Consider the following 27332-nt stretch of genomic DNA (forward strand, 5'->3'; position numbering starts at 1 on the left):
CAGGTTGAAAATAGCAGACAACAAAGTGTAATGGATACTTCACTTTTCAGATGATAATTAATATAACTGAGGCTAGCGGCACCATTTTTTTCAGATTTCAGAGGTGCTTTTCAAACAGTTCTTGATCTGAAATGCTGTGTAAAGGGTTGAACATAGCTGACAACGAAGCATAATGGATACTTCACTTTTCAGATGATAATTGATATAGCTGGGGCGTGCGGTGCCATTTCAGATGCGGTATGCATGGGTTCACCAGTCATAATAGTTACTTACAAAAAAGTTAACAAAGTAGTACACAGAAAAATTTGGAATTTTCAACTAGAGTAGGGACCATAGCACATCGATAAAATGTACTGAAACAAGCTGGAGTAGTGCACGATATTAAATCACAGTAAAACAATAGAAGTGTTATATCACTACTGTGCATTTCCATTATGATATCTTGAGCACAGTAGGGATATAACACTTTTACTGTGATTTAATATCATGCACTACTCCAGCTTGTTCACTACTTTTTATCGATGTGCTATGGTCTCTACTCTAGTTGAAAATTCCAAATGTTTCTGTGTATTTGTAATGTATAAATGTAGGTCATAAAACATGACATTTATTAATCACTTATGTTGTGTAAGTGATTTCCCAGAATGGCCAACTATTGCTTGGAAAATCTAAATGTGATAATGTTTTTGTGAGCTATTTAGTATTAATTTTGCTATCCTTTTATATAAATTTGGAGAGGTTGTAGTATAGTAGACATTAACACTTACAAATAATATTCCATACTCCCTGTATTACACTGTATCTTATTATCATTTATAGCAATTAGCTACTCCACTGCACCTTTCAGCAGCAAAAGGCCACAATGATGTGGTTAAGCTACTTCTATCTGCAAAGGCCAATGTTAACAAGGTGGATCACGTAAGTTTTTCAACTTGTAATTGGTGCAAATAAGATTATTAATTTAGTTAAGGGTTCCAGCAATAAAAGTAGTGAGAAATGAGAAAATTAATATGAATGGTGTATCCAGAATTGGTGATAACTAGTTACTTGTAAAGTAACTACTGTAGTAATATAACTAGTTACGTGCTTTGTAACCAGTAACTTGTAACTAGGAGTAACTGTCTGAAAAGTATGTAAGTTACAATAAATACATTGTAACTATGGGTAATTATGCTTTAAAAGCAATCACACTTCAATTTTTGTGCTACAAGCACAACAAGTAAACACATTCTGTGCACTATTCTTTATGATTTAGCTTAAGTAACAGATGTAACAGATGAAACTGAGCTGAATTAGCCACAAAATTGTTATTTTCAGAAAGTGTACATATATAGTTCTCTTCTTCCCTTGCTGAAGTATATCCAGGAAAAATAATCATGTTTCAAACAAGTAACAAGTAACTGGATACTTAGTTATCTTTCAAAAGTAACTGTAACTAAGTTACATGGGATAAAAGTAGCGAGTAACAATTAACCAGTTACTTTTTTGAAGTAACTACCTCAACTCTGGGTGTAGCTATAGGGAAAATCCCTATGTTGGCATATTTCCACCATCTAAAGTAGGGATTTTCTCACATAGACAAGCCACATCAGTTATTTTCTTGTTTAATTACTTTTTATTGCTGGAACCCTACTTCATTAAATTAATTTTTTTAAATTATGAACTCAAGTGGAATGCAGACACACAGACAGACAGACAGATGGCTTTTCAGTTTTATATATATGTATAGATGTTGATCTTGTATAACCATTTTTTTGGAGGGGCTTTGCTCGCTCCTTCTGCATGAAGTGCAATATGGCAACTTCACTTCTGCATTGCAGGTACCAATAAATTAATGTCTTTTGTGGTTAATATATTATTAAATGTTACTACATATATAGCTTGCATAATAGGACAAATGCTGCTAGAACCATCCACTTTGTTCACACCTGTGTGCTATTAGCATACACATTACTACAATAGTTTTAGCTTAGCTACTGCAATTCTGCAGGTTCAGGAGTACCTGCATGTTTCCCATCATTTTGGTACTTTGCAAAATGGCGGTATTAAGAATGTTATCACCATGCATGCTGCATGGCATGAATGGCACTGATGTTTAATGCTTAGTTGTTGTTATAATGTGCTCCCTACACATAGGGCAGGTACCAATGCTAGCTAGTACTCTAATAAAACAATCAGTGAAATATTCTAATAGAACAGTCACCACATAACACTTAAAATCCTCTACAGTTGCTCATAAAAACTTCCATCAGTCTGCAGCAATATCCCATTAGGAGTGTTGGGAGTAACTCGTTATGTAATATTATTACTTTTGTGGTAACTAAGTAATATAATGAAATACGCTATAAAAACAGGTAATATAGCTCAAGTTACTTTACTTACAAATGTAACATGTTACCTAAGTAATATAGTTACTGTAACGAATGTAATATTATGTAATATTATTACTACAAGTAATGGAAGTTACTAATCTTGTTAGTAATCCACTGAGTGATGCCTAGCCACAACAAAGTAATGAAGCCTACTGAATGAAGCTTATTCACCAGCTTCTTACTTATAACCAAGATTTGCACATTGTCCAACAACGCAATCACATCACGTGTTAAGGTAGTAGTTTCACATGTGAAAACTTAAGGCTGTGGACACAAAGTAATATAATATGTAATATTATTATAGTTACTTTATTTTATGGGTAATATGTAACTGTAACTAAATAGTTCAGTTGCTAGTAATATGTAATATGTAACTAGTTACTTATAAAAAGTAACTTTTCCAACACTGCCCATTAGCCTGCTAGGATTATTTTTTTGCAAATAAAATGTACATGGTCCTTTATATGTAACTGGAATTTCTTAACTAATTATAAACTACATAAGTACTCATCATTGTCACTGATTACTGGGTAAAGTATTGTAATGTTAACTTGTACTCTGTATCTAATCTGTTAGTTAGCTAACTAGTGCTGTGAACCAGTATGCAAATAACCGGTTATTAACCCGGGTAGGTCAGCCAATTAAACCTTTAAACTGGTTTTTCCCACCCACTTGGTAAACCATAAATTACCGCTGCTGACAAGTGTTAACATCGCAACATAACCTCAAAGGATGTGTAAATAGGGTAATTGGAAAAGGTGGATATGATTGGACGCGGACACGGACATTTTCAAAAAGCACTTTTACATTGATATAACAGTTATTTTTCATACCTAACATTGTTTTTACAGCAGTCTTCTGCTTCCCGACCCAGGAATCAATCTTGTCATAGTGCATATCCATTTATAAGCACACGTGTGAAGGACTAGACCAGCACTCCACAGAATGCCAAAGATCATATAGTGTTGTACACATGCTCTAATATGAGTTATATAATTGTAGAGATTAGCTTGTATGCCGCATGCAACTTAGCTTAGTAAGCCAAATCCACAATCTTAAGCCTTAATTTTAGTATAAGTCACAGGTGCTTATACCAAGCAGTGAGGGTTTCAAGGACCTGGCCTATGAGATTAGGTTGGGATGTGCCAGCTTAGTCCCTATGACACTGAAATTAGATTTCTAGAGCACGTGTACACCACTATGGTCTTTAGAGTGCTAGTCTATCCTTTGCACATATGCTTATAAATGGATATAAAAGCGCTATGACTAGATCGACGCTTGAGTCTGGAAACGAATGCTGCTGTAAAAACAACATTAGGTGTGAAAAATAACTGTTTTGTAAATGTAAAAGTGTATTTTTAATATATCCATGTCCATGTCTGTGTCCAATCTTATCCGCCTTTTCCAACTACCCGTGTAAATATGTGATTGTAATAATTGTTATTGTAAGACAGGATGTTGATGGTCACATTGGTTCCACCTTAAACCTTCCAGCAGGCTTGTTGAATACCTATCATGTCTTCCAGTATCACTTTACTACATACAACCAATTAACCGGTTATTGCCAATTATTGGTAGGCAATTAACCGGTGACAAAAACTTTGTAGGTGTACAAAACTATAGCTAACTATAGTTAGGGATATTATACATGTATTTTACCGCACAACATTGAAGGAGGCACAATTATTACTGCTGCAGTATATTCTTTATAATACAAGGTATGTGTGAGTGCGCGTGTGCGAGAGAGAGAGATTGTGAGATCAAGCAAATAATTATATAGGTCATCTACACCTGCATTTATAAAACAAACAAAAAGAACATGGTTGCTGCATGCCTGAAATGTCAGCATGTTTAGTTTCTTTTTATTAGAAACAGTTAGCTATTGTACTTGAATCATGTCTTCAAAATCATGCAATACAGTAGGTAGTACTGTATAGTAGGGATCATGCGGAACCAGGCTTTTCCAGCCAAAAATATCACCCTAAAACCAGCCTCAATTTCCTTTCATGACAACTTTGTGGGCACAGTCAAGCACAAAAGTGTCTTCAGATCAGCCCCAAACCCTTCCAAAAAGTTTCTATGAAATTTTAAAATTTTCTATTTAACAGAATTTTATTCTGACTAACTGATGTCTTCAGCCAAGCATAACTCGACAATGGATATAGGTATGAGCTTGATTTCTTCACTGTTTGATGTCACTTCGTCCCAAGATGTGCTTTTTCACCAACCATAGTATGTATGTACAATACACACATCATGGACTTTCCTATGTCAGTTATTTTCACTGACAACCCCAGGTGTTCATTTATTTGCAATAGGGCATTAGTGGTTTTCTGATAACATTTTATTTTGTACATGCTGCTTGATTGACTCTGTGCTGGCTGGTATGTTTGTTTCTCGTGTGTTTGAGTTCATGCTGATTAGTTTGCACGGTTTAATTATTTGCATTTCTTAACACACTGCTTTGCCACATACTGAGTTCTTTGCGAGGTTTGTTGTACTAAGGTATTTCATTCTATGAACACTGATAATTGTTTGTTTCTTGCGTGTTTGAGTTCAACTGACAACAGGTGGAGAAGAACTCGTTCTTAGCAAAATGGAATAGGTACATGCTGATTAGTTGGCACAGTTAAATCACTTCATTTTGCAGGGGCGTGCCGAGGGGGGTTCAGGTTACCCTACTAAAATTGTTAGTAGCAGTTCAGTGGCTAAAATTGACCATATATGTTTTATGTTTATCAATTTGTTATGTAGCAGTCACACTACTGGCTATTGACAACCAGTAAAATTAAATTGTCATCAGCGTCTGGGGGCCAGACCCCTGCATCCTGCATCTACTTTTCAGTAGTGGAAACCCCTTTGAAAACTCCTAGTCATGTTCCTGTCTTAACGCACTGCTTTGCTGTGTAAGTTCTTTGTACTAAGGTGCTTCATTCTATGTACACTGATGTACTGGCCTGTATGCCCAGCTGTAACAGTTACAATTGAGATTAGTTGCTTAGTGCACTTTACAGCATCTTGTGCATGCAAGTTACCATCCATGCAGAGTTATTGTGCCATTTTTTGATCGAGCTACCAGAATTGCAATATCCTGCTCATACAGAATTTTCAATGCTCGCTCCACAAAACTGTGGGATCTGTCAGATCTGTTAAATTAATTACTTTTTTTGTGCACTATATTCTAGTTGATCTCTACTCAAGTTAAAAATTCCTTATTATATCATATCAAAATAATCAGACGTTTGCTTTTAAATGATTGTGATGTATTTACACATATACAGTAATCATTGAGGCCTAGATTAGGTGTTATAATAATTATTACTAATCAATGTCTTAATCAAATGTTTGTTGTATTCAAAAGAATGAAACTGTAGAAGGTCTCATTTCTGTATACCTATACAAGAGTTTTGTGACTGTTAGGAATGAGATTAATAAACTTATAAAATTAAACATTATTCTTTTGAGGAGGGTTAAAAATAGGTTTGTATAGTAGATCATACAACAGGATTGATGTCACTGATTTACAATGTAATCAGCTATACTACATCAACTCATTTATTTTATTTATTGTATTTTTTATTACTGGGCAGACAGAATTACTGATATGTCCAGGGAACCAGCCTGGAGTAAGTTACAAAAGTCAGTAGTTACAGCAATAAATTAAACAATATCTTCACCATGCTTTGTGCTATGGCCTTAACTAAGCACCATTAGAATCCTCATGTGCTACAGAATCCAGTGGTATACAATAAGTATTTTTTAGTGTTGTATTAAATTGTTTACATGTTATTATAGTGCATGAAATTAGGTTCATTTCATGTATAAGAATATCCCATTGTACAGTAACAGAAACCTGATGCTCTGCCTACAGCACCCACATGTGCATTATTTCATGTTCAAAATTAATTCTGGATTCAAAGGGTTAATTGATTAATTAAACAATCATATATTTACTTTCAATATAATTTTACAAAATTTAAATGACTATTAAATGGAATTTTCTGCCTGAATGCCTGCTTGTCTGTCTGATGCCTTCAGGCAAGCGTAACTTGATAACGGCTAAAGCTACGGGCTTGATTTTTCTACTATATGACATCACTTTGTCTCGAGATGTACCTCTTTACATACCAGAGTACATACAATGGAAACAGCATGGACTTATCTTTGTCCTCCTTTGTGTCCCATTTCTTTATGTTGGTGTTGATTTGCAGTGGCTGTATGCATGACTTCCCTATGTTTGCAACAGGAATCATCCATATTTTCCGTGGTGACTAGATTGATTGCAAAGGTGCTTCTCCTACTGTTCTATTTTTGTAGCACTGTGCAACAGGCTGAACATAGCTGAAAATCAAAGTGTAATGACCACTTCACTTATGAGTAAATAATTTATAGATAGGGTGCATGTTCAGACAAAAAACATTAACTCTGGCACCTTCCTTTCTTTGATGTAGTATGCACAGGTTCACCAGTCATAATAATGTTGCAAAAAATGGTAAACAAACAAATATAGGAAAAAGTAGGAATTTAAGTTTGATTTGGGATCACAGAAAGATTAAGTATAGAGAAACAATGGAGGTCGCCTACACCTACAGATATACTAGTGAACATTCAATCCTAATTCACTCATGTATAGACTGAATTAGGGATTAAATGACCACTAGTATATCTGCTGGTGTAGGCAACCTCCCTTGTTTTCCGTTCTTTTTTTCTATTATCCCAAATCAAACTTAAAATTCCTTATACTTGTAGTAATTACTAATAGGTGTCTTAATAAAAAGTTTTTTTTATTCAAAAGGATGTAACTTTAAGAGGTGTCATGTTTGTATACCTATAACAGAGTTTTTGTGACTGTTAGGGATGAAGTTATTTCGCTCATAAAATTAAACATTATACTTTTGAGGAGTGTTTAAAATAGGATTGTATAGTAGATCATGTCGAGAACTAGTAACTATGACATCAATATAATTATTATTAGATATTATGTGATGTGGTATCACGTGTATGTATGTGCTTGTTAGTGTGCTCCATGATAAGTGAGAACACGTGTAACGGCTCATTGTAGTTCGCGAGTGGAGTAGTCCATACCAAATCGTTCATAACGGAACCTACAACTGCTTCGAACTATCTATCACATTTTGGTGCTGCATTGGACCAGGGATTTGGATGGATGCCCTTCAACGCGCTCAAGCTTCCAGACGCGGCAGCTGTTCATTTGTTACAAAGCTACTAAGCAAGGCCCAAGGAATCATTGACGCTGATGAAACCACTCCTCAGACGATCTCCGAACCAGATAGAGAGACTATCGATCTTATATTGAGCCAGTTGTCAACTAAGAAGCACCAATTGGAGGAATTAGACGAAACTATCCTTGCGGCGACTATAACGGAAAAAGATCTTGAGGATGAAGTTACAGAAGTAGAGATGTACCACTTTCATCTAACTGAGCATATTACCTCTCTGCAGAAGTTCTCCACTGCCTTTGTAGCCAAGAAGACTACACCTAACCTCTCCGCCCAACATCAACAGGAACTATACCAAGAGGAGCAAATTGCTGGAAACACCGATACCAGTGAACAGCAGATAGCACTGCAGAACAATCCAGAGACTGAAGGGCACGCAGAACCTGATGATGGTGTCACCACTCCAACCCTAGTGAGTCATGATGTACCTGTAGTACCACACAAACATGTTGTACGTAATGCGGGTCAATTTGTGACTCGGTTACCCAAGCTAACTCTTCCTACCTTTAGCGGGGACCCCCTTCAGTTTCAAACATTTTGGGACTCATTTGAAGCAGCTGTACATAACAATGAGGGGTTGACTGGGGTACAGAAATTTCATTATTTAAGGGCACAATTGTTGGGTGATGCAGCACAGGTCATAGACAACTTCCCTTTGACTGACATGAATTACCTTCACTCTGTGGCTTTGCTGAAGGACAGGTTTGGGCAGCCATATAAGTTAGTCAATGCACACATGGATACGTTAATGAACCTTCCCAAGCCTGTCAATAACCTGGCCAGTCTTCAAGGGTTCCATGATAAACTAGAGAGCCACAAGAGAGCCTTAAGGTCCCTGGGAAAGTCTCCTGGCACCTACTCTACAATGCTAACACCAATGGTCCTGGGAAAGCTTCCCATAAAGCTCAAGAAACAATTTGCTCGAGACCACAATAGTGGAGAATGGACCATTCGGGAAGTACTGACCTCAATTCTTAAGGAAATAAGAGTCCTTGAAGTAGGGCACTATTCCAATGGCTTTTCCAAGGAACTTCACACCACTACTGTATCCTTTCATACGACAGCCAGAAAACCCAAAGCCCAGCGGGAGAAAAAGGAACCAGTCTGTACTTACTGTAAGGGTGCACACACTGCCAATCAGTGCACTGTTACCAAGGGCCACCAGCAGCGCGTGTCTATCATTAAAGAAGCAGGCTTATGTTTTAACTGTTTAGCACACCATAGGGTCTCACAGTGCACCTTTCATAGACATTGCAAACAGTATAACCAAAAGCACCATACAAGCTTGTGCCCTCCTACAGATGCTAAGCCTCCTTTACCACCTTCTCAAATGAACAACAGTGTTCAACCAACCAACAGTACACAGCCACCCCTTCCTCCAACAACCAACAGTGCACAAGTGCCAGCATTCACTGCAGTGGCTAATTCTCCCCCCTCGCCTGTGTCAATTCGCAATGCCTGTCTGCCATTGCTACTGTCTCGGTAGGTCCAATCAGTGTTGAAGGAAATATTCTCTTTGATGAAGGTGCACAGTGCTCCTTCATCTCTCAAGACCTGGCAGACAGACTTTGCCTAAAGGCAACCCATACAGACCGGATCTCCCTGTCCTCCTTCGGAAACACCGTATCTGCTACTAGATCCTTACAAGTAGCCAGTATTTCAGTGCACACACAAGACCAGAGTGCCATACCAATGTCAGTCTTGGTAGTACCCAAACTTGCAGCCCCATTGCAGAACTCTATACGTATGGAAATAAGGAATGTGCCTTACTTGAAAGACCTGAAACTAGCCCACCCTGTTACCGAGGATGACAACTTTGAGATCAACATTCTTGTGGGGACTGACTACTATTGGACGTTTGTCCAAGACCACATCATTCGTGGCAATGGCCCTACTGCAGTCCAGTCTCGCTTGGGTTACTTACTCTCTGGCCCTCTGTTACATTCATCTGCAGCGGTATCCTTTGTTCATGTCAACTTTACTGCTATGGACAACCAGGACCTGGATGCTTTCTGGACAACTGAAGCAAGTAGAATCCCCTCCAGCACAATGGATACTGATGATTCCTTCATGAAGACCTACATGCAGAGCAGCATCGAACGTCAGCCTGATGAAGCCTTATCACTCAAGTTCCCTTGGAAAGAGGATCATCCTCCTCTGCCCTCGAACTTCTCCATCTGTGCAAAACGCACCAGATCTTTGGCTCAGCGGTTAGCCAAAACCCCAGAATTGCTGCAAATGTATGGCAAAATTCTCTATGACCAGGAGAAGAAAGGGTTTATTGAAAAGGTGAATGACTTCAAAACTCACCTGGCACACTACATACCTCATAGACCGGTTAGGAAAGATTCAGATACCACACCTATATCAGAACGTTTACGACTGCAGCTGCAAACAGTCATCCCAACATCCTAGTTTAAACGATTGCCTTCACATTGGCCCACCTTTCCTTAATCATCTATGTGCCATACTCTTACGCTTTCATCTGTATATGCATGCTTTCTCTGCTGACATCGAGTAAGCATTTCTCCATCTTCAACTCGATGAATCTGACAGAGATTGCACTCGCTTCCTTTGGCTTTCTAACCCACAAGATCCGAGTAGCCCTTTCCAGCCTTACCGTTTCAAGGTTGTCTTATGTGGTGCTAGCTGTTCACCATTCATGCTCAATGCAGCAATCACATTTCACCTACAGCAGCATCCATCACCAGTATCCACCAGCATCTTGAGGAGCCTATATGTTGACAATGTTGTAGCAGACATCTCAGTTGCCTTACAACAGCATTTCCCGCGACAGTATATTCCTATGCTCCGAATGGGAGATCCTTCCCCTACTATCTTACATGTCTTTGCTGATGCCAGCCCAAAGGCATATGGTGCTGCTGTTTACATTCAATATGGCAACCATTCATCACTTGTAATGTCGAAATCTCGTGTAGCTCCACTAAAACAACACACTCTACCCAGGCTGGAGCTCATGGCCGCAGTCATAGCAGCTCGCCTAGGTTCCTTTGTGGTGGACTCACTCACCCACAACACTGTCATTCACTATTGGTCTGATAGCCAGATAGTTCTTTGCTGGCTCCAAAGCAAGAAAAGCTGAAACCATTTATTGAACATAGGGTGAAAGAAATTCTAGCTATCCCATCAATTTAGAAATACTGCCCCACTGCTTGTAATCCAGCAGATCTCTTGACCCGTGGACTACCAGCTGAGCAATTGGTTAACTCAACACTGTGGAAGCATGGCCCTCCATGGCTATTGTTTCCTACTGAATGGCCCACCTGGACCCATTCAGAAGCCTTCCTTGTGCAGGCTAACAGTGTGGAAGAATCTCTGTCATCTGCCAGTGTCCACAGCACAACCATATCACCACCTACCAATAGTATACACGCTTTAATTGATCCTTCTGCTTACAGTAGTTACTCCAAGTTACTAGATGTAACTGCTTATGTCCTTCGCTTCACCAATAACGCCAGGCAAACGTTATTCAAGCTTAAGAGACCTTTAACACCCTCTGAACTGTCCATTGCCAATATTCAGTGGGCATCCAGTGCTCAACTTCAATGCTTTCCAGAGGAAATAAACACCCTACGTTCGAAAACTCACTCTTCACAGCCACCACTTGTGAGACAACTTAGACTGTATCTTGACCGCACTGGCCTGATCTGTTGTGGTGGTAGGATCCACAATGCACCGCTTTCAGAGTCCGCTAAGTTTCCCTTTCTTCAGCCACCGAAGGACTCCTTTACTTCACTCCTCATATGGCACACTCACAAGCAACAGCACCATGCAGGGGTCAGCATGACACTGACTGCTCTCCGTCAAATGTATTGGGTACCTCGTGCAAGGCAAAGAATCAGAGCTCTGTTGAGGAGGTGCGTGACCTGTAGGAAATTAGCTGGACGACCATACACTGCACCAGATCCTCCACCACTTGTGAAGGCCCGTGTAGAGCAATCCTTGCCCTTCGAAGTCACAGGAGTTGACTTCACTGATGCCTTGTATGTGAGAGGTGAAGGAGAATGTAAGGTGTACATTTGTTTATTTACTTGTGCTGTCACACGTGCTGTACACCTAGAGATCATGACAGATCTCACTGTTGAATGCTTCTTACAAGCCTTTAGGCATTTCAGCAGCAGAAAATCCCTGCCCCGTCTTGTCCTTTCAGACAATGGGTCAACATTTCTATCTGCTGCTAATGAACTTAAGGCCTTGTTCTCCTCACCCTCACTCACAAGTGCCCTCTCCAAGTCTGGTACAGAATGGAGGTTCATCCCAAAACACGCTCCCTGGTTTGGGGGTTTTGGGAGAGGCTTATTGGGTTGACTAAGCTGACCTTGAAGAAGGTCTTGGGTAGGGCATTTACAACCCTTAACAGCCTCCAAACCATTATCGTTGAGATTGAGGCAATTCTCAATGACCGCCCCCTTACATATGTCCCTACAGACATCAGTGACCCAGACCCAATTACCCCAGCCCACCTGCTATATGGTAGGAAGATAGTTTGTGTACCATATCACATTACCCCACAGTACAACCAGTGTGACCCTGACTTTGGAGAAACAGAAGTCCAGTCAAGAACCAAGAACGAGCAGCCCTGATTCAACACTTTTGGACAAGATGGAGAAGGGAATATTTGACTGGGCTAAGAGAATTTCATCAAGCTAATGCTCCTAATGTCCAAACTGTGAAACCTGGAGCCGCGGTATTAGTTCATGATGATGCTCCACGTATCAATTGGCGTCTTGCTGTTGTGGAAGACACCATTGCTGGAGAAGATGGCTTGGTCACAGCAGCCAACATCAGGACTTCTATTGGTAGAACTAATCGCCTGATCGCCAAACTCTACCCTCTGGAAGTAACTGCAGAAGATCCCCTATTTAAACAGCATCAGGACAAGTCAAATTCACCAGATGATGGTGACCAGACACTACAAACAGAAGTGGAGAGAAGACCTGCTCGCAAAGCGGCAATCTGGGGGAGACAACAAGTAAGAGAATGGACACAAACCTTATGTGGCCTCCCGGAGGATGTCGAGAACTAGTAACTATGACATCAATATAATTATTATTAGATATTATGTAATGTGGTATCACGTGTATGTATGTGCTTGTTAGTGCGCTTCATGATAAGTGAGAACACGTGTAACGGCTCATTGTAGTTCGCGAGTGGAGTAGTCCATACCAAATCGTTCATAACGGAACCTACTGCTTCAAACTATCTATCACAGATCATGCAACAGGACTAATATCACTGAATGAGCTATACTACATCCACACATAGGTACGTTCTTAACATCTGAAATTTCAATAGCTTGCTTGGCTAGCATAGAAAGATAACTCTAAAAAATTATCAGAATGCTGAAAACCTTGCAACAAACTCTTTATACAGTAGATCAGGGTGCTACAACTACACATGTATATACATCACATTTTTAATTACAGAACTTACTATGCTCATAAGAATGTTTTATATACATACATACGTACAAAAGTTCGTAATATTTGTATGGGGGAGAGTGTCTAACTCTCAGTATGGCCTGTACAAACACCCTGTGTAAAGTTCACCAAAGTTCACCTTTTATCAAATCAACACCTTCACTGGAGATAGAAAACTGTTGATTGGTGTTGATGAAAGCAAAGCCTTTGTTCTGAAATAAGGCTGAGCTGTTACTTTACGCAGGGTATTTGGTGAATGCATTCAAGTTAGACACTCTCCACCATACAAATGTTATGAACTCTTGATATGTATGTGAGTGAATTTGACAAAGCCAGGCTGTAATGCACAGCTTTGTTAGTAGGTATAGCAATTACATTAGCAATTATCAAGCATTCATAGGAATAATTGAAAGTTAAGGGGAGCATCCTTTGATTAGCCAAAAGAAATAATTGATTCACTAAGAATGAGGTATTGCTGAAATTATTATGCTATGATAACCTTCTAAAATGCTCAAATAGTCTAATAGATCATGTCAATGATCTGCTGCTGCCATCATCAGTGATTGCACTGCACAATTATCTGTAATCTTGAAACTTGTGTATCTTAACCTTCTCCAAGTCTCTGATTGTGTTGAGATTATTAGATGCCTATGTAGCTATACAGTTTTTATATGTCTTAAATTATAGTCTGCTATGTGTAGCTATGAACACTAAAATGTTGGCAACTAGGGTTTTCACTGCAAATAGTATAACTAACTCTATTTTGACTATATAGTTACAGCATGTATGAGTATAAATTAATGAACATTATGGGAATATTACTTTAGATACGACAGATAAAATTTGAGTTAATAGAAAAGTGAGGTGATTAAAATATTATTATGCTATCAAGATTCATGTCATTATAAAAAAGGTGTGGCTTTTTTAAAATTTACAATATCATCTAAAGAGCATACAACATACATACAATTAAACACAAAGATGTCTCTGTAACAGTTTTAAAACAGTAGACCATCCCTCTTTAGAACTTCTCAGCCTGATGTCTAAAGTAGATGCCCAAATGTTAGTGATCACACCAAGAAAGCTTCTTCTAAATAGATCTAAAGATGTGTATTGAACTAATGAGGATAGTGATAATGGATCGTTATTTAAACTTCTCAAGCAATGAGAATGTGTCAGTGGAGCAGTGGTAAAAGTCGGACAAAACTGTTGTAGAGGTCCTTGACCTCAGAAAGCAAGCAACTTACAAAGTAGGCCCACAGCACTGGTCTCATGGTAAGAATGCAGTGAGGGAAATGCACATTCACTCAGTTTCTCAGCCAATATCTGTACCACATCAAGTTTAGATAAGTGAGCGGCTGAAGCACCAATAACAGCGACACTACTGTATTCACATGCAGGCCTCACAATGGATTTTAAAGCAACAGCTAGGCTTCTTGGACCCAGAAAAATCTCTAACATGGTACAGTGCTCCTATTCTCTGTCAACAGCGGGTGGACATATTTTCTATCATAGAGCTCCAAGTCAATCTACGATCAAAATAGAACCCCAATATCTTAAAATTATCAGCCTCATCGATGGAAAGGGAGTCCATACATAGAGGGGGTGACACTCAACATCAAGCTTTAATGATACACACAGTGAGTGACATTTAGCAGGTTCAAAATTATTAATGTTCCACACTCCACCCCAGAAAAAAACATAATTTAAGTCAGCAATTATCTCTTCAGCAGCTGCTATCCGATCCTTAATCACCTTCACAAGAGATGAGTCATCAGCATATTCAAACAAGTCACAATGTAAAACTTGTTTAGTAAGGTGTTGAATGTACAAATTGAACAATATAGAGGACCAGACACCACCCTGAGGAACACCAGCTGTAAAGTTCCACTGAGAAGAAGTATCACCATGAGCCACCACAAATAAACTCCTATTACACAAATAGGAGCACAAAAGATCATAAGCCTTACTTCTCAGACCAGTGCTCCAAAGATGTTTCAGTAAACCAGCCCACCATACACTATCAAAAGGCCCTGTGAATGTCTAAACATATAATACGACGCTCCTCAAGGTGTTCCAGTGCTTGAATAGTAGTAAATGCTATTGCATTTCTACAGTCCTGAGCGCCAGTACCTTCCAAATTGAGAAGCTGGAACATATGATGATATATCTGTGAATAAATAACCCATTCAAATACCATTGCTAGAACCGGAAGAACAGTAATTGGATTGTAAAAACGGGGATCAGTAACACTGCCTTTCTGCTTGTAAACAGGAGTAATACATGATAGTTCCATGACAGTGGAAATCTTACATACATGGCTAAACAAAATATACACTTGTAAACAAAGTTAAGAGTTCATAGTAGGGACCACAAAGGAGTGGGTGTGGCCCACAAAAAATATCCACAAAAAAAAAACAGCCTTAGTTTTCCCTAATGACAATGAGGAAGTATTGATTAGGTAAAACCAAGCCCAAACAAGCTTTGAGATAGACCCAAAACGTTTTCAACAAGTTGCTAAGGAATTAAAAAATAAAAAATAAATATTTTTTTTATTAAACAGAATTTTCTAATGACTGAGTTACTGACTGATTCCTTCAAACAAGCATAACTTGATAACGACTAAAGCTACGGGCTTGAGTTTTTCGCTGTTTGATGTTGCTTTGGCTCGAGAGGTTCCTTTTGGCATGCTGCAGTTCTATTCTTCATGGACTTACCAGTGTGTCCCTTTCATCTTTGCTGACAGCATAAAGTGTCAATTTGGCAGTAGCACGTGACGGCTTCCCTTCGTAACAGAAATCGTCTGTACTTTTCATAGTGGCTACTTTGATTGCAGAGGTGCATTTTGAACAGTTCTTGATTCTTGTTATGGGTTGAACATAGCTGACAACGAAGAGTAATGGATACTTCACTTTTCAGACTATAATTGGGCATTCAGTGTTATTCTTTCTTTTGATGTGGTATGCGTGGGTTCACCAGTCATAATAATGTTATTTTACAAAAAAAGTTTAAAAACTAGTACAGTTTGATATATGAAAAATACAAGTGAAATTACATCTCCATAATTATTCTGTTGTATTATATATTATAATATATGATTAATAGTAAGTGAAATTAAAATAAATTATCTCCTTAAACTGTAGTGTTTTTGCTTAACAATAATATTAAGTTGGCTTATATACAAGGAAATTGTGTTATGTACGTAGTTTGTAAGTGAAATGCAAGGGTGTACTAGGCTTGAGCCAATTATGCTTTGAAAATAACCTATTATGCTTTTGAGCAGTGCTCAAAACCAGGGGCGTAGCTAGCCAGACGGTGGTGGGGGGCAGGCATCCCCACAAAACGCTCGACATTGTTCATAAGTGCACAAAAGGCTAATGACCCAATGATGGGCTAGCCAACATACGGTGTTGTATTATTACAGCTTATGTAACTAGCTACATAACTACTTCTTTACTGATTGCTACCAGTTATTATCAATGGAAGCATTTTCGTCGAGCATCATCGCACGTGCCACAACTGTACTCCAACAAATTCGCCCACAATCCAGTAGAACTATATCGTGAATATTTTAGTACAAATACAATGTGTCACAGTTACTTACATCAGCCACAGTCTGTGCTGCAGTCCTAGCACACTGGCATAGTATGACGAGCTCACTCACTTCAGCCAGCGAAATTCAATCGCCATGTATTGTCACGAAATCCCAACTCTACGCCTTTCCTGTTAACAGAATTTGTAAGCTTGTGACGGATTATTCTCGCGCAGCCAGACCACTATTTCTCCCCACGGCGCTTATTGATTAGAGATTATAAGCGCCTGCTCGAAATAGGGTCTGGTACACTTCCAATAGGCCAGTTGTGACAGCACCTCGATTAGAATTTATAGGTGTTGATAATGCACCCTTAAAATTTAAATAAAAAAGAACCAGCATGCAATGGCGAATTCTTACGTGTGCTTGTTAACGCCTTTTCGAGCGGTGTAATCGACACTTCACATTCCTGCCGGGTGCTGTCACAACTGGCCCATTGGAAGTGTACCAGACCCTATTTCGAGCAGACGCTTATAATCTCTAATCGATAAGCGCCGTTGGGAGAAATAGTGGTCTGGCTGCGCGAGACTAGTGACGGATCATCTGACTGACTGACTGACAAAGTGAAAAAGGCATGCCACTACATGACTGTACGAAGATCCAGAGTGATTAACTCGGGAAAATAAAGTTGGTCCATTTAACACTTTATCACCTCGTAGGTTTGTAGCACCATTGCACATCACTTGTCACTTCTGAGTTGTGACTTTTGCGAAGTCACTTTGAGCGGGGTCATTTATCTAGGTTCGAAAAATTCACTATCACATGAGTAGTGTAGGCTAAATATCAAGACACACGATAGTGTGTCGTGCGGCCCAAGAAGCCGGCGCGCCACACCGTGAGTATATTAACAGGAAGAAAGAAAACGCAATTTTCATACCTATGTAGCTCTGTGATCCCTTATCCGATTGGAACCAAATTTGCTAGAGACGTGCCGCCCAGTTAGGGGAGTCTACATACCAAATTTGAAGAAAATCGCTCAAGCCATTTCCGAGATACGAGCGAACAAAATTTCGTTTTAATTTCTTCGTTTTTTTCTTCTACTTCATTTCGCACACTTCGCAAAATCCGCCATAAAACACGAATGCGTGCTTGGATCGGGCTGAAATTTGGCACACTTAAAGGGCTCATTAAGGTGGATCTGTGTACCAACTTTGGTAGGAATCCGATGAACATTCACGGAGTTATGACCCATTATTTGCGTAAAATAAGGTCGAAGGTCTGTCACGCCTACACAGAGGCGTAGCTACACCCGGGCTGACACAGGCTTAAACCCTGGTAAGTGAACATAAAGCCCGGGTAACTGAGGACAAAGTCCTAGTAAAGTTTAAGGAACTCTTAACTAAGCTGTGGCCTATATCTATATGATTGTATATACCGTATATTATGGATAAAGTTAAAACTGAGTCTTATTTACAACACAATTGACAGTACTTACACTCCCAGTTGTTACTTGTACTCATTTGGTTGGTTCCAACCATTAAGGTGGAGCCTGGGATGTAAATTAAACCCACAATCATATATTACAACTATATTCACGTGAGTTGATGATGTCAAAACGTGGATCGTCAAGCCGAACTTTAGCTGTAGGCCAGCTAACCCTTTTTGACTGCCAGAACAAAAGAAGGAAGAGCACCAATAACGAGGCTAGTAATGAATGTGTCGATCTGATAAATGGCACGAATAGCAGTAGTATTTGCGTGGCAGCTGCAGCTAACAGCTGCAATGTAACAACTGACAGTTCGTGTGAGAGTCGCACTGTACAACGTGAGTCTGACTCGTGTCCTTTGGCACTATACAATGAGCAGGCAATTGACACAGCAGGAAGCCATTCCACTGAAGTGGACGCTGAACTGGTGACTGAAGAATTCGAGCCTGATTTTCCCAATGAGACCCATGAGAACAATTCAGATACTGAGTCTGAGGCACCTGGTTAGTTATGAACTTATGAATAAGCTAACTGCTGAATGGGTAATATAATTTTTATTATCATGTGAGTATCAAAATAACTGATGAATTATCTATTTTGCAGTTTATCCAATCACTGTGTCACAAAAGCTACCAATCTCTGGTCCACCATCTGACATAAGTTCAAGTCAAGATCACAGTCCTGTGCAACCAAGCCCATCAATGTTTCGCTACCCTACAAAAAAGATGGGAAAGCAAAATCGATCATTCAATCCAAAGTGGTTCACCACTCATAGCTGGTTGGAATATTCAGTGGAAAGAGATGCTGCCTTCTGCTTTGCTTGTCGTCACTTTAATGCCAAAGGAGGAAAAAATGAAGATGTATTCACAAAAGATGGCTTCAGTGATTGGAAACATGCACCTGGTAAGAGTAAGGCTGGAATTTTAGAAGGTCATGCAAAATGTCTGACCCACACTTTAGCCATGCAGTCATGGAATGATTATAATAAAAATAAAAAGCTTGGGAAATCAATCTGCAATCACTTTGATTCAACTAGAAATAGACAAATTTATAACAATAGGCGTTACTTAAAAAGTGTTGCAGAAACACTGCTCCTGACTGGCCGTCTTGAGATTGCCCTTCGGGGCATGATGAATCTGAAAGCTCACTTAACAAAGGTAATTTCTTGAAATATTTTCTATAATTGCCAAACACGATCCAATCGTCCAAGAGCGCATTGATAAAGGACCAAAAAATGCCAATTACTTATCCCCAGACATTCAGAATTCAATATTGAAGATAATGGGCAAAATGATCAGAGATAGAATCTCTGCTGAAGTGCGTCTGTCTGGCTTTTTCTCATTGATGGCTGATGAGACAAAAGATGTCAGTAAACAAGAACAGCTATCTATAGTTGTGAGATATGTAGATAGAGAGGGAATTATCAATGAAAGATTCCTTACATTTGTTCAGGCTACAAGTCTTAATGCTGAGAGCTTATCTACATATATTATACAGGCTTTGGAAGAGCATAAGATAGATCCATCTATGATAGTGTCACAAGGATATGATGGTGCATCTGTAATGAGTGGGCACTGTACTGGTGTGCAGAAGCGAATTAAGGACAGATATCCTAGTGCCATATACATTCACTGTTATGCACACGTACTTAATCTTGTGCTTGTGGACTGTTCAAAAAAAGTTCAGCTAGCTCATGATTTTTTTTCCCTCCTTGAGTCTTTGTACGTTTTTATGTCTGCATCAAAAGCACATACAACCTTTGTAGCAACACAGAAAAGATTGCATCCAGATAAGCCTACACGCGAGTTGCAAAGACTAAGTGATACACGTTGGGCATGTAGGCATGGTGCTGTAAATGCTATTTGTTGCACGTTTGACTCATTGATTTCAGCACTCGAAGAAATTACAGAGGGGTCTGACCGAACAAAAGCTGTTGAAGCCAATGGTTTGCTTTTACAGATTAAAGATTTTAAATTTTTGATATCTTTGATTATTTTTGATCGAGTTTTAACTTGTACAAAAAGCCTGTCTGATAGTATGCAAAGCACATAGATTGATTTGAGTAAAGCTGCAAATTTAGTTGCAGCTACTGAATCTACCTTGCAGCATTTCCGCACAGATACTGAATGGGAAAAGTTGTTTACTTATGCAAAATCAGTAGCTGAAGCTAACAACATTGATATCAATGATCCAGTGCAGTCACACAGACAGAGAAAAACACCTTGTCGGTTTGATGATGGAATTGTGTACCAATCAATAGGAGCTAGAGATACACTGTCAACTAGTCAAAATTACAAGGTTGTTCTGTATTTTCCTGTTTTAGATTCTCTCCTACTGGAACTTAGGGATCGGTTTAGTCACAAAAACATCAAACTCATGAAGGCAATCTCCTCAATCAACCCACAATCAAATACATTTTTGGATGCATCCACCCTGAAGCCTCTTGCTATTGGGTATAACTTAGACTATGACTGCTTGTCTATGGAGGCTACTTTAGCAAAGAAAACCTTAGCTAACTATGAACTGGAAAATGTTCGTGATGTTTTTCTGGAATTGCTTCCATTGAAGAGTGCATTTCCAACTTTGATTAAGGCTGTTCAAATATCCATGACCATGGTGGTAAGCACTGCTCACTGCGAAAGGTCCTTCTCTGCTCTTAAGAGAATTAAAACATACTTGAGAGCATCTATGGGTGAGGAAAGGTTGAAGAACCTTAGTATTCTTGCCATTGAGAAGAAGCTTGCAAGTGAACTCTCTCTTGATGATGTTGTTGATTGCTTTGCTTCTAAAGACAAAAACACAAGGATTGTATTAAAATAACTACTGCATGTATAATACATTCAGCTATAGTTGGTTGTATTTTTATAAATTAGCACAAGTTCATGAAGGCAGTTCTAAAATTAGCTACACACATGTATATTATGTCAGTGCACTTTAACTCACTTCTTGTTTTGATTTATTTCAGCTATAGCTACTATGGCTAGTCTATACATCGAGGAATCTTAGTCATTCACCCGACCCCTGTATACATGCAGTGTACACTACACTATAGCTGCTGTAAGCATGAATTCATTTACTGTATTGTAAACTATTGTATATTTACTATAAACTAATAATACTATAATAGTGCATGACTAGCATGATAGGTCACAAAATTAATTAATGCATTTTAGACATTTTTGTAGCTGCTACATAGATCACATACTTTGTAAATTCTATTGAATAATATTGATGCCACTACAAATATCTCAATTATACTAGCTAAATTATCTACATACTCTGCACTCCAAAATTCCATCCCAAGTGAGTGATTTTTAATGCAAATTGCATCTGAGAGCACCTAAAATCTCAAAATTTCCTGGGGGGGCATGCCCCCAGACCCCCTAGATAGCTCATGCGAATTTGCACACTGTAGAGAGTTACCACAAGTTAGATTCAGGTTTGACAGGTTAGTCCTGGTAAGCATAAAGGGCTGGCTACGCCACTGCGCCTACAGGGTAAACCCCTTGGAGGAATCAGTTGAAAATTGATATGTAGATGGAGCAACCATCGTAGGAGTGCCTTTTTGTGGTTTGAAAGGAATCGGAATAAAGACCATGGAGATATGACACAAAACCCAACCTGTGTCAAAATTACGCGATCGATTTTTATGAATAAAAAAACTATTAGTTTTCGTGTCTACCAGGCAAACCGCTTAGAGCAACGAGCTGAAAATCAGTATGTAGCTGGAATAATCATCATGGAAAGTTCTTGCAGTAGTACAGAAGAATCGGATTACAAATCACTGAGTTATGATTCGAAAGGCAACTACGTGCAGCAAATGCGAGATCGAGATAATCTAATAGAACAGTCACCCTAATAAAGCATTCAGCTGCATGTGTAATTTACTCAGTTATATTACATTGCAAGTTATTCTGTAGGGAATTCAGCTACAAACATGTCACCCTGTAGTCAGATCAGCTAGAAGAAGGTACCTAATAGAGAGTTCAGCTACAAAGAAGCCATCATGTAGAGAGTTCAGCTGAAATAAATCACCCTGTAGAGAATTTAGCTACAAACAAATTGCCCTGTAGAGAGATCAGCTAGAAGAAGTTACCTTGTAGAGAGTTCAGTTACAAAGAAACGACCATGTAGAGAGTTCAGCTGCAAACAAATTGCCCTGTAGAGAATTCAGCTACAAACAAATCACCCTGTAGAAAGATCAGCTAGAAGAAGTTACCTTGTAGAGAATTCAGCTACAAACAAATCACCCTGTAGAGAGTTCAGCTAGAAACAAGTTACACTGTAGAGAGATCAGCTAGAAACAAGTCACCCTGTAGAGAGTTCAGCTAGAAGAAGTCACATTGTAGAGAGTTCAGCTACAAAGAAACTACCATGTAGAGAGTTCAGCTGCAAACAAATTGCCTCGTAGAGAATTCAGCTACAAACAAATCACCCTGTAGAAAGATCAGCTAGAAGAAGTTACCTTGTAGAGAGTTCAGCTACAAACAAATCACCCTGTAGAGAGTTCAGCTAGAAACAAGTCACCCTGTAGAGAGATCAGCTAGAAACAAGCCACCCATAGAGAATTCAGCTAGAAGAAGTTACATTGTAGAGAGTTCAGCAGTTTAGCTGCAAACAAATTGCCCTGTAGAGAATTCAGCTACAAACAAATCACCCTGTAGAAAGATCAGCTAGAAGAAGTTAACTTGTAGAGAGTTCAGCTACAAACAAACCACCCTGTAGAGAGTTCAGCTACAAACAAGACTTAGTCATCCGGTAGAGAGATCAGCTAGAAGGGTCACCTTGCAGAGAGGTCAGCTACAAAGAAATCACCCTGCTTCATCTTTTCTTCTTCCTGTAGTAAAGAAAAAATGACAGGTTAAAAAGCCCTAAAGCCGGCCATAGGCCGGCTTTGGGGTATACAAATACAAAAAGAAGTGAAATCTAATCCAAAACAGCCAAGCTGTAAAAAAAGAGTGCGGCCCTGAGAAAGGCTATGGTGAAAAAAGATGTGAAATCCAAGGTGGCGGCCAAGAAATGGCTGTGATGGTAGGTTAATGGTAAAAATTTAATAACAACAATTCAGGTGAATTTGGTGCCGCTTGGTCTTGGCACAAAATTCACCTGAATTGTCGTTATTAAAATTTTTACCATTAACCTACCATCACAGCCATTTCTTGGCCGTCACCTTGGATTTCACATCTTTTTTCACCATAGCCTTTCTCAGGGCCGCACTCTTTTTTTACAGCTTGGCTGTTTTGGATTAGATAGCATTGTGTCTAATATTTTCGTTCTGTGAAAGCATAGTGTCTATACGGGAGAAACCCCTGGGGATTCGAGCATACCTTATTTTTAGTGCATCATTTTACTGATTGCTTGTAACGCGCAAGAAACCATCGTATTATTATCACCATTCACAAACGAGTTGAATGTTGTGTGCACTCGCGTAGTAGCGCACAAACAGTTAATTTGGGATGCATGTCAGTTACTGGAAAGCTTGTGACGGAAGTTAAAAAATAACATCACTTAGTGACGGGGAGGCAAATACCTCCCCTTGCCCCCCCCCCCCCCCCCCCCTTGGCTACGCCACTGCACAAAACTCCAGCCCATTTTGCTCAAAATTATGCTTTTAAAATCAAGATTATGCTCTAGAGTTGTCTGAATTATTAGAATAAATCAGCCTTTCCTGACTGCTGTATTAGAGTAAGTGACTGCTCTATTAGAGTATCTCGATCTTAAAGTCTAAATAATCAGCTAAGAAATAATAAAAATGATGACATTGCACTATTTCTGGATGTGAAATGCAGTATTAAGATGTAATGTGTTCGTTTTTTGCCGTATTCTTGGTGTGCGCATTGTGTATTTAATTAAAAGTCTTGAAAATCGTCCTATTATGCTGGCATAATGCTTGATGCTTTTGCTAGCCTATTATGCTCAAAATTATGTCGGCATAATTGGTGCAAGCCTAGGGTGTACCAAGGGGGTTTCCAGGGGTGTCGGGAAATACATTTGAATTTTACACACTACTTGAAACATGGAGAGAGTGATACTTTAAGTTTCCAGAATATTGGATTTGTCGTTAAACAGAACACATTAAGAATCTTTTATATCTTAGTTAATCAATGGTGTCTCACATAATGGCAATGTCAATTTAGTGTAATAGCAGTATTATAACAACATGTTTAGTAAAAAAGATCTATATACCCTAATAAAGCAGTGATGCAATACTAAATACTCTAATAGAACAGTCACTTAGCTGCAATGAAACCTTTTTCAAAATTCCTACAAAATCTATAATGAAAGTACATATGTACACAAATGTTTGGTAAATGTAAGTGTTTTAGTGGTTCCACGTGATTATGATATAGTACAGCCAATATGTGAGTGAACCTTAAACTAATTGCAACAAAAACAAACTCAATAGATTTTGTTTCCTTATTATGTCCTCATTGACAGAAAAAAAGTCCTAAGGAATCCTCGTGGGGGAACAATGTGAAAATCACTGAAACATAAACCCCCTTTTTTGCTTCTTAATGCTTTTATGGTTTCACAGTATTTATTGTTATATCTCAGCTAGGATGCTACCTGTATCAAAACTTAACATACCATTAAAAAGCTCTTGCAAAGACAAATCTTTTGGTACTAAAATTATCACTCTAGGATAATGTGTTAACAAGTTATTATCAAAATAATATAATTAATACAGGTGATATCAATCAAAGAGATTGTAGCAAATGTCAGTCTGTGTATAACTACTCAACAGGTTCATTATCATTATCATAAGATGTGTTTGTGCACCCAGTTCCCTTGCAGTTACCACAAGCAAGAGTACACTCAATGTTGTGTTTCTTGCATGAGCATCTTAATGTACTGCAGTCAGTCTGGCAGTTGCATCTAATCACCCGTAGCAGATGTTCAGGAGCAGGAGGTAGTGATGTTTGAAGTGGCACAAATCCCTCTTCACACTCCTACCATCCCCAGTCTATGGGATTAAGTTCTGCAGCTGATCCTTTCCATTCTTGAACTTGAAGGTACACGCGAAGGCTGTGGTACTTTGCTGCTGCTGAAGTTGGTGGCAATGATTGTGGTTTTACATGGGATGTTTTTGAAGCTACTTTTTCACAGAATCGTTTATGTCGGAGGGAATCCAATGTGTCAGTTGACATTCCATTGTAGACTAGTACTAGAGCTTTCTCTCCTGCATCTATCACATCATGTGTGGAAGCTGAATTAGAATGGAACACCTTTGCCTGCTCACAGAACATACTGCTTGCTTTGAACTTGCTAAGGGATGTCCCCTTTCCAACCCCGTAGAGACGTGATGTTGTGTCACACCCAAGAATAGCATGGATGAAGAGGATGTTGTTGCAGATGTCTTGACCAAGCTTTTCTTTTGTGGCTCTGATATTCCAGACACGAAGCTTTTTTGTGTTTTTTTTTGGCTCAGGACGAAAGAAGAGGTCATGGGAATCAAGTCTTGCATGGTAGCAGAGCAGGACAATGAGGTCAGTGTCTTCACCAACTAGCACAGTGTTACTGGTAGTAGCTGATTGAACAGCCTTCTGAACAATCAAAAGATCAGCATCTCCAGGTGCATGGTAAGTTTTGCAGTTGTTCTTCTCCAGTTCTGCACTCAACAAAAAAATGAATTGCTGCTTATTCTTTTGGTTGGCCAAAAACTGGTCCTTCTTCATTGTAGTGGTCATGTTAGCAGCAACTGTCACAGTTGCACCAGCCTTTCCTTTGGATCGTCTCTGATGTGTCATATGTTTTGTATTAATATTTTCATAGCCATCAAATACAACTATGGCATCCATGTACTTTCTTGCTACATATTCTGTGTACTGGTGGCAGATGTCTCCATATGTAGAACCGCGAGACCATGGGATGCGTTGTAAAAGTGCTCAACCATCCAGGACATACTGAATGCCATCATCTGGGATATCTACTGGGACGCTACTTTCACAAATCTTCCATATTGCATCAGCAACTGCTGGCTTGTCTGCTTCATGGAGCAAAAGAGAGGAATCAAAGAGAGCAGGTGGATAGCTGCACAACTCATGCTTGAAGGCTAACTCCAGATCATCTGATGATTGCATGACAGTAGTAAGTCTTTGAAAGAGAAGCAGTGGGTCAATCTGAATTCTATCCCCATCAATCTTGACAGAAGATGACTTCATGCCAAGAGTGACTACCTGGTTTTTTTTCTGAAATGTATACTTAGCAGGTGTAGTCCCATTCATTTGTGTCAATATCATGTCCCCGACTGCTGCTGCTTCATCAACATTGACAGCGGGGTGGGCATGCACTCCAGTGGAAATGCTTCTCAGACTTGGGTCCATGCTAAATGGGTTCCTTTCTTGCAAATACTGGAGTACAGTTAATGTGTCTTTCCAGTCACGTGCTTGTCTTGCTGTTGTCATATCCTTATTCTGCTCCCCAGTGTTGTAGTTAACCCCGGTGAGATCCTGCATTGCCTGATTAACTTCTGCACAGGCAGGCCTTGACAGCAGCCACAATAGACGCTGATTTTCAGTCATTCCACGTCCACGTGTGAGACCTCCACTGGTCTTTAAGCTTCTCATCAAAACTTGCTCGATGACAAGGTCAGATGAAAGGCCTGCCCACAGACGGTTGCTTCTTCGGATCACATGTAATCCCTCACTGAAATGTTGCAGAACATTAGGATGTTAAGTCGGGAGGGTCGACATCTGCTGCAAATACAGCATGCCAGATTTAGTGTAGGAGTTGTGACCTGAAGCTGCCATGTATGGAAGCATAGCTTGGATGGACTGCAGATGTAACTGTCAGTTACCTGTACGCTCTGCTCTGATAAATTTGCGTAAAATGTCCATCATGCTCATGTACTGAATCCACAAAGCTGAAGTTCTGGAAGATTTGCTCATGGACTCTGCATTCTTCTTAAGACTATCCTTGATTTTTTCCAGAACACAGGAGGATTGTGCTTCTTCAGCACAAATATCTCCTGACATTAACTTATCATAAAAGGTGTGGGCTTCATCCAAGTATTGACTATTACCTACATCAGCAGATTCGGCAACGTCTGGATCGTTATCATCATTGCTCTCTGGTGTTTCAGGTGCAAAACATGTACAAAAAGTAGGCAAACTCAAGATACAATGTATATGATTATAACTTGTTAACACATTATCCTAGAGTGATAATTTTAGTACCAAAAGATTTGTCTTTGCAAGGGCTTTATAATGGTATATTAAGTTTTGATACAGGTAACATCCTAGCTGAGATATAACAATAAAT

At 39.3% G+C, this 27332-nt stretch overlaps 1 protein-coding gene and 1 pseudogene across 1 annotated transcript in view; one reads left to right on the plus strand and one right to left on the minus strand.

Moving 5' to 3' along the window:
- Positions 1 to 27332, plus strand: part of LOC136258253 (uncharacterized) — a 194826-nt gene that overhangs the window by 81260 nt on the left and 86234 nt on the right. The window contains exon 7 of the mRNA XM_066051572.1: positions 820 to 918. Coding sequence (XP_065907644.1) covers positions 820 to 918 — 99 coding nt within the window. The remainder of the gene's footprint in view (positions 1 to 819; positions 919 to 27332) is intronic.
- LOC136258536 (uncharacterized) lies at positions 24550 to 26707 on the minus strand (annotated as a pseudogene).

Source organism: Dysidea avara, chromosome 6 (genome assembly GCF_963678975.1).
Source record: "Dysidea avara chromosome 6, odDysAvar1.4, whole genome shotgun sequence".
NCBI classification, from domain to species: domain Eukaryota; kingdom Metazoa; phylum Porifera; class Demospongiae; order Dictyoceratida; family Dysideidae; genus Dysidea; species Dysidea avara.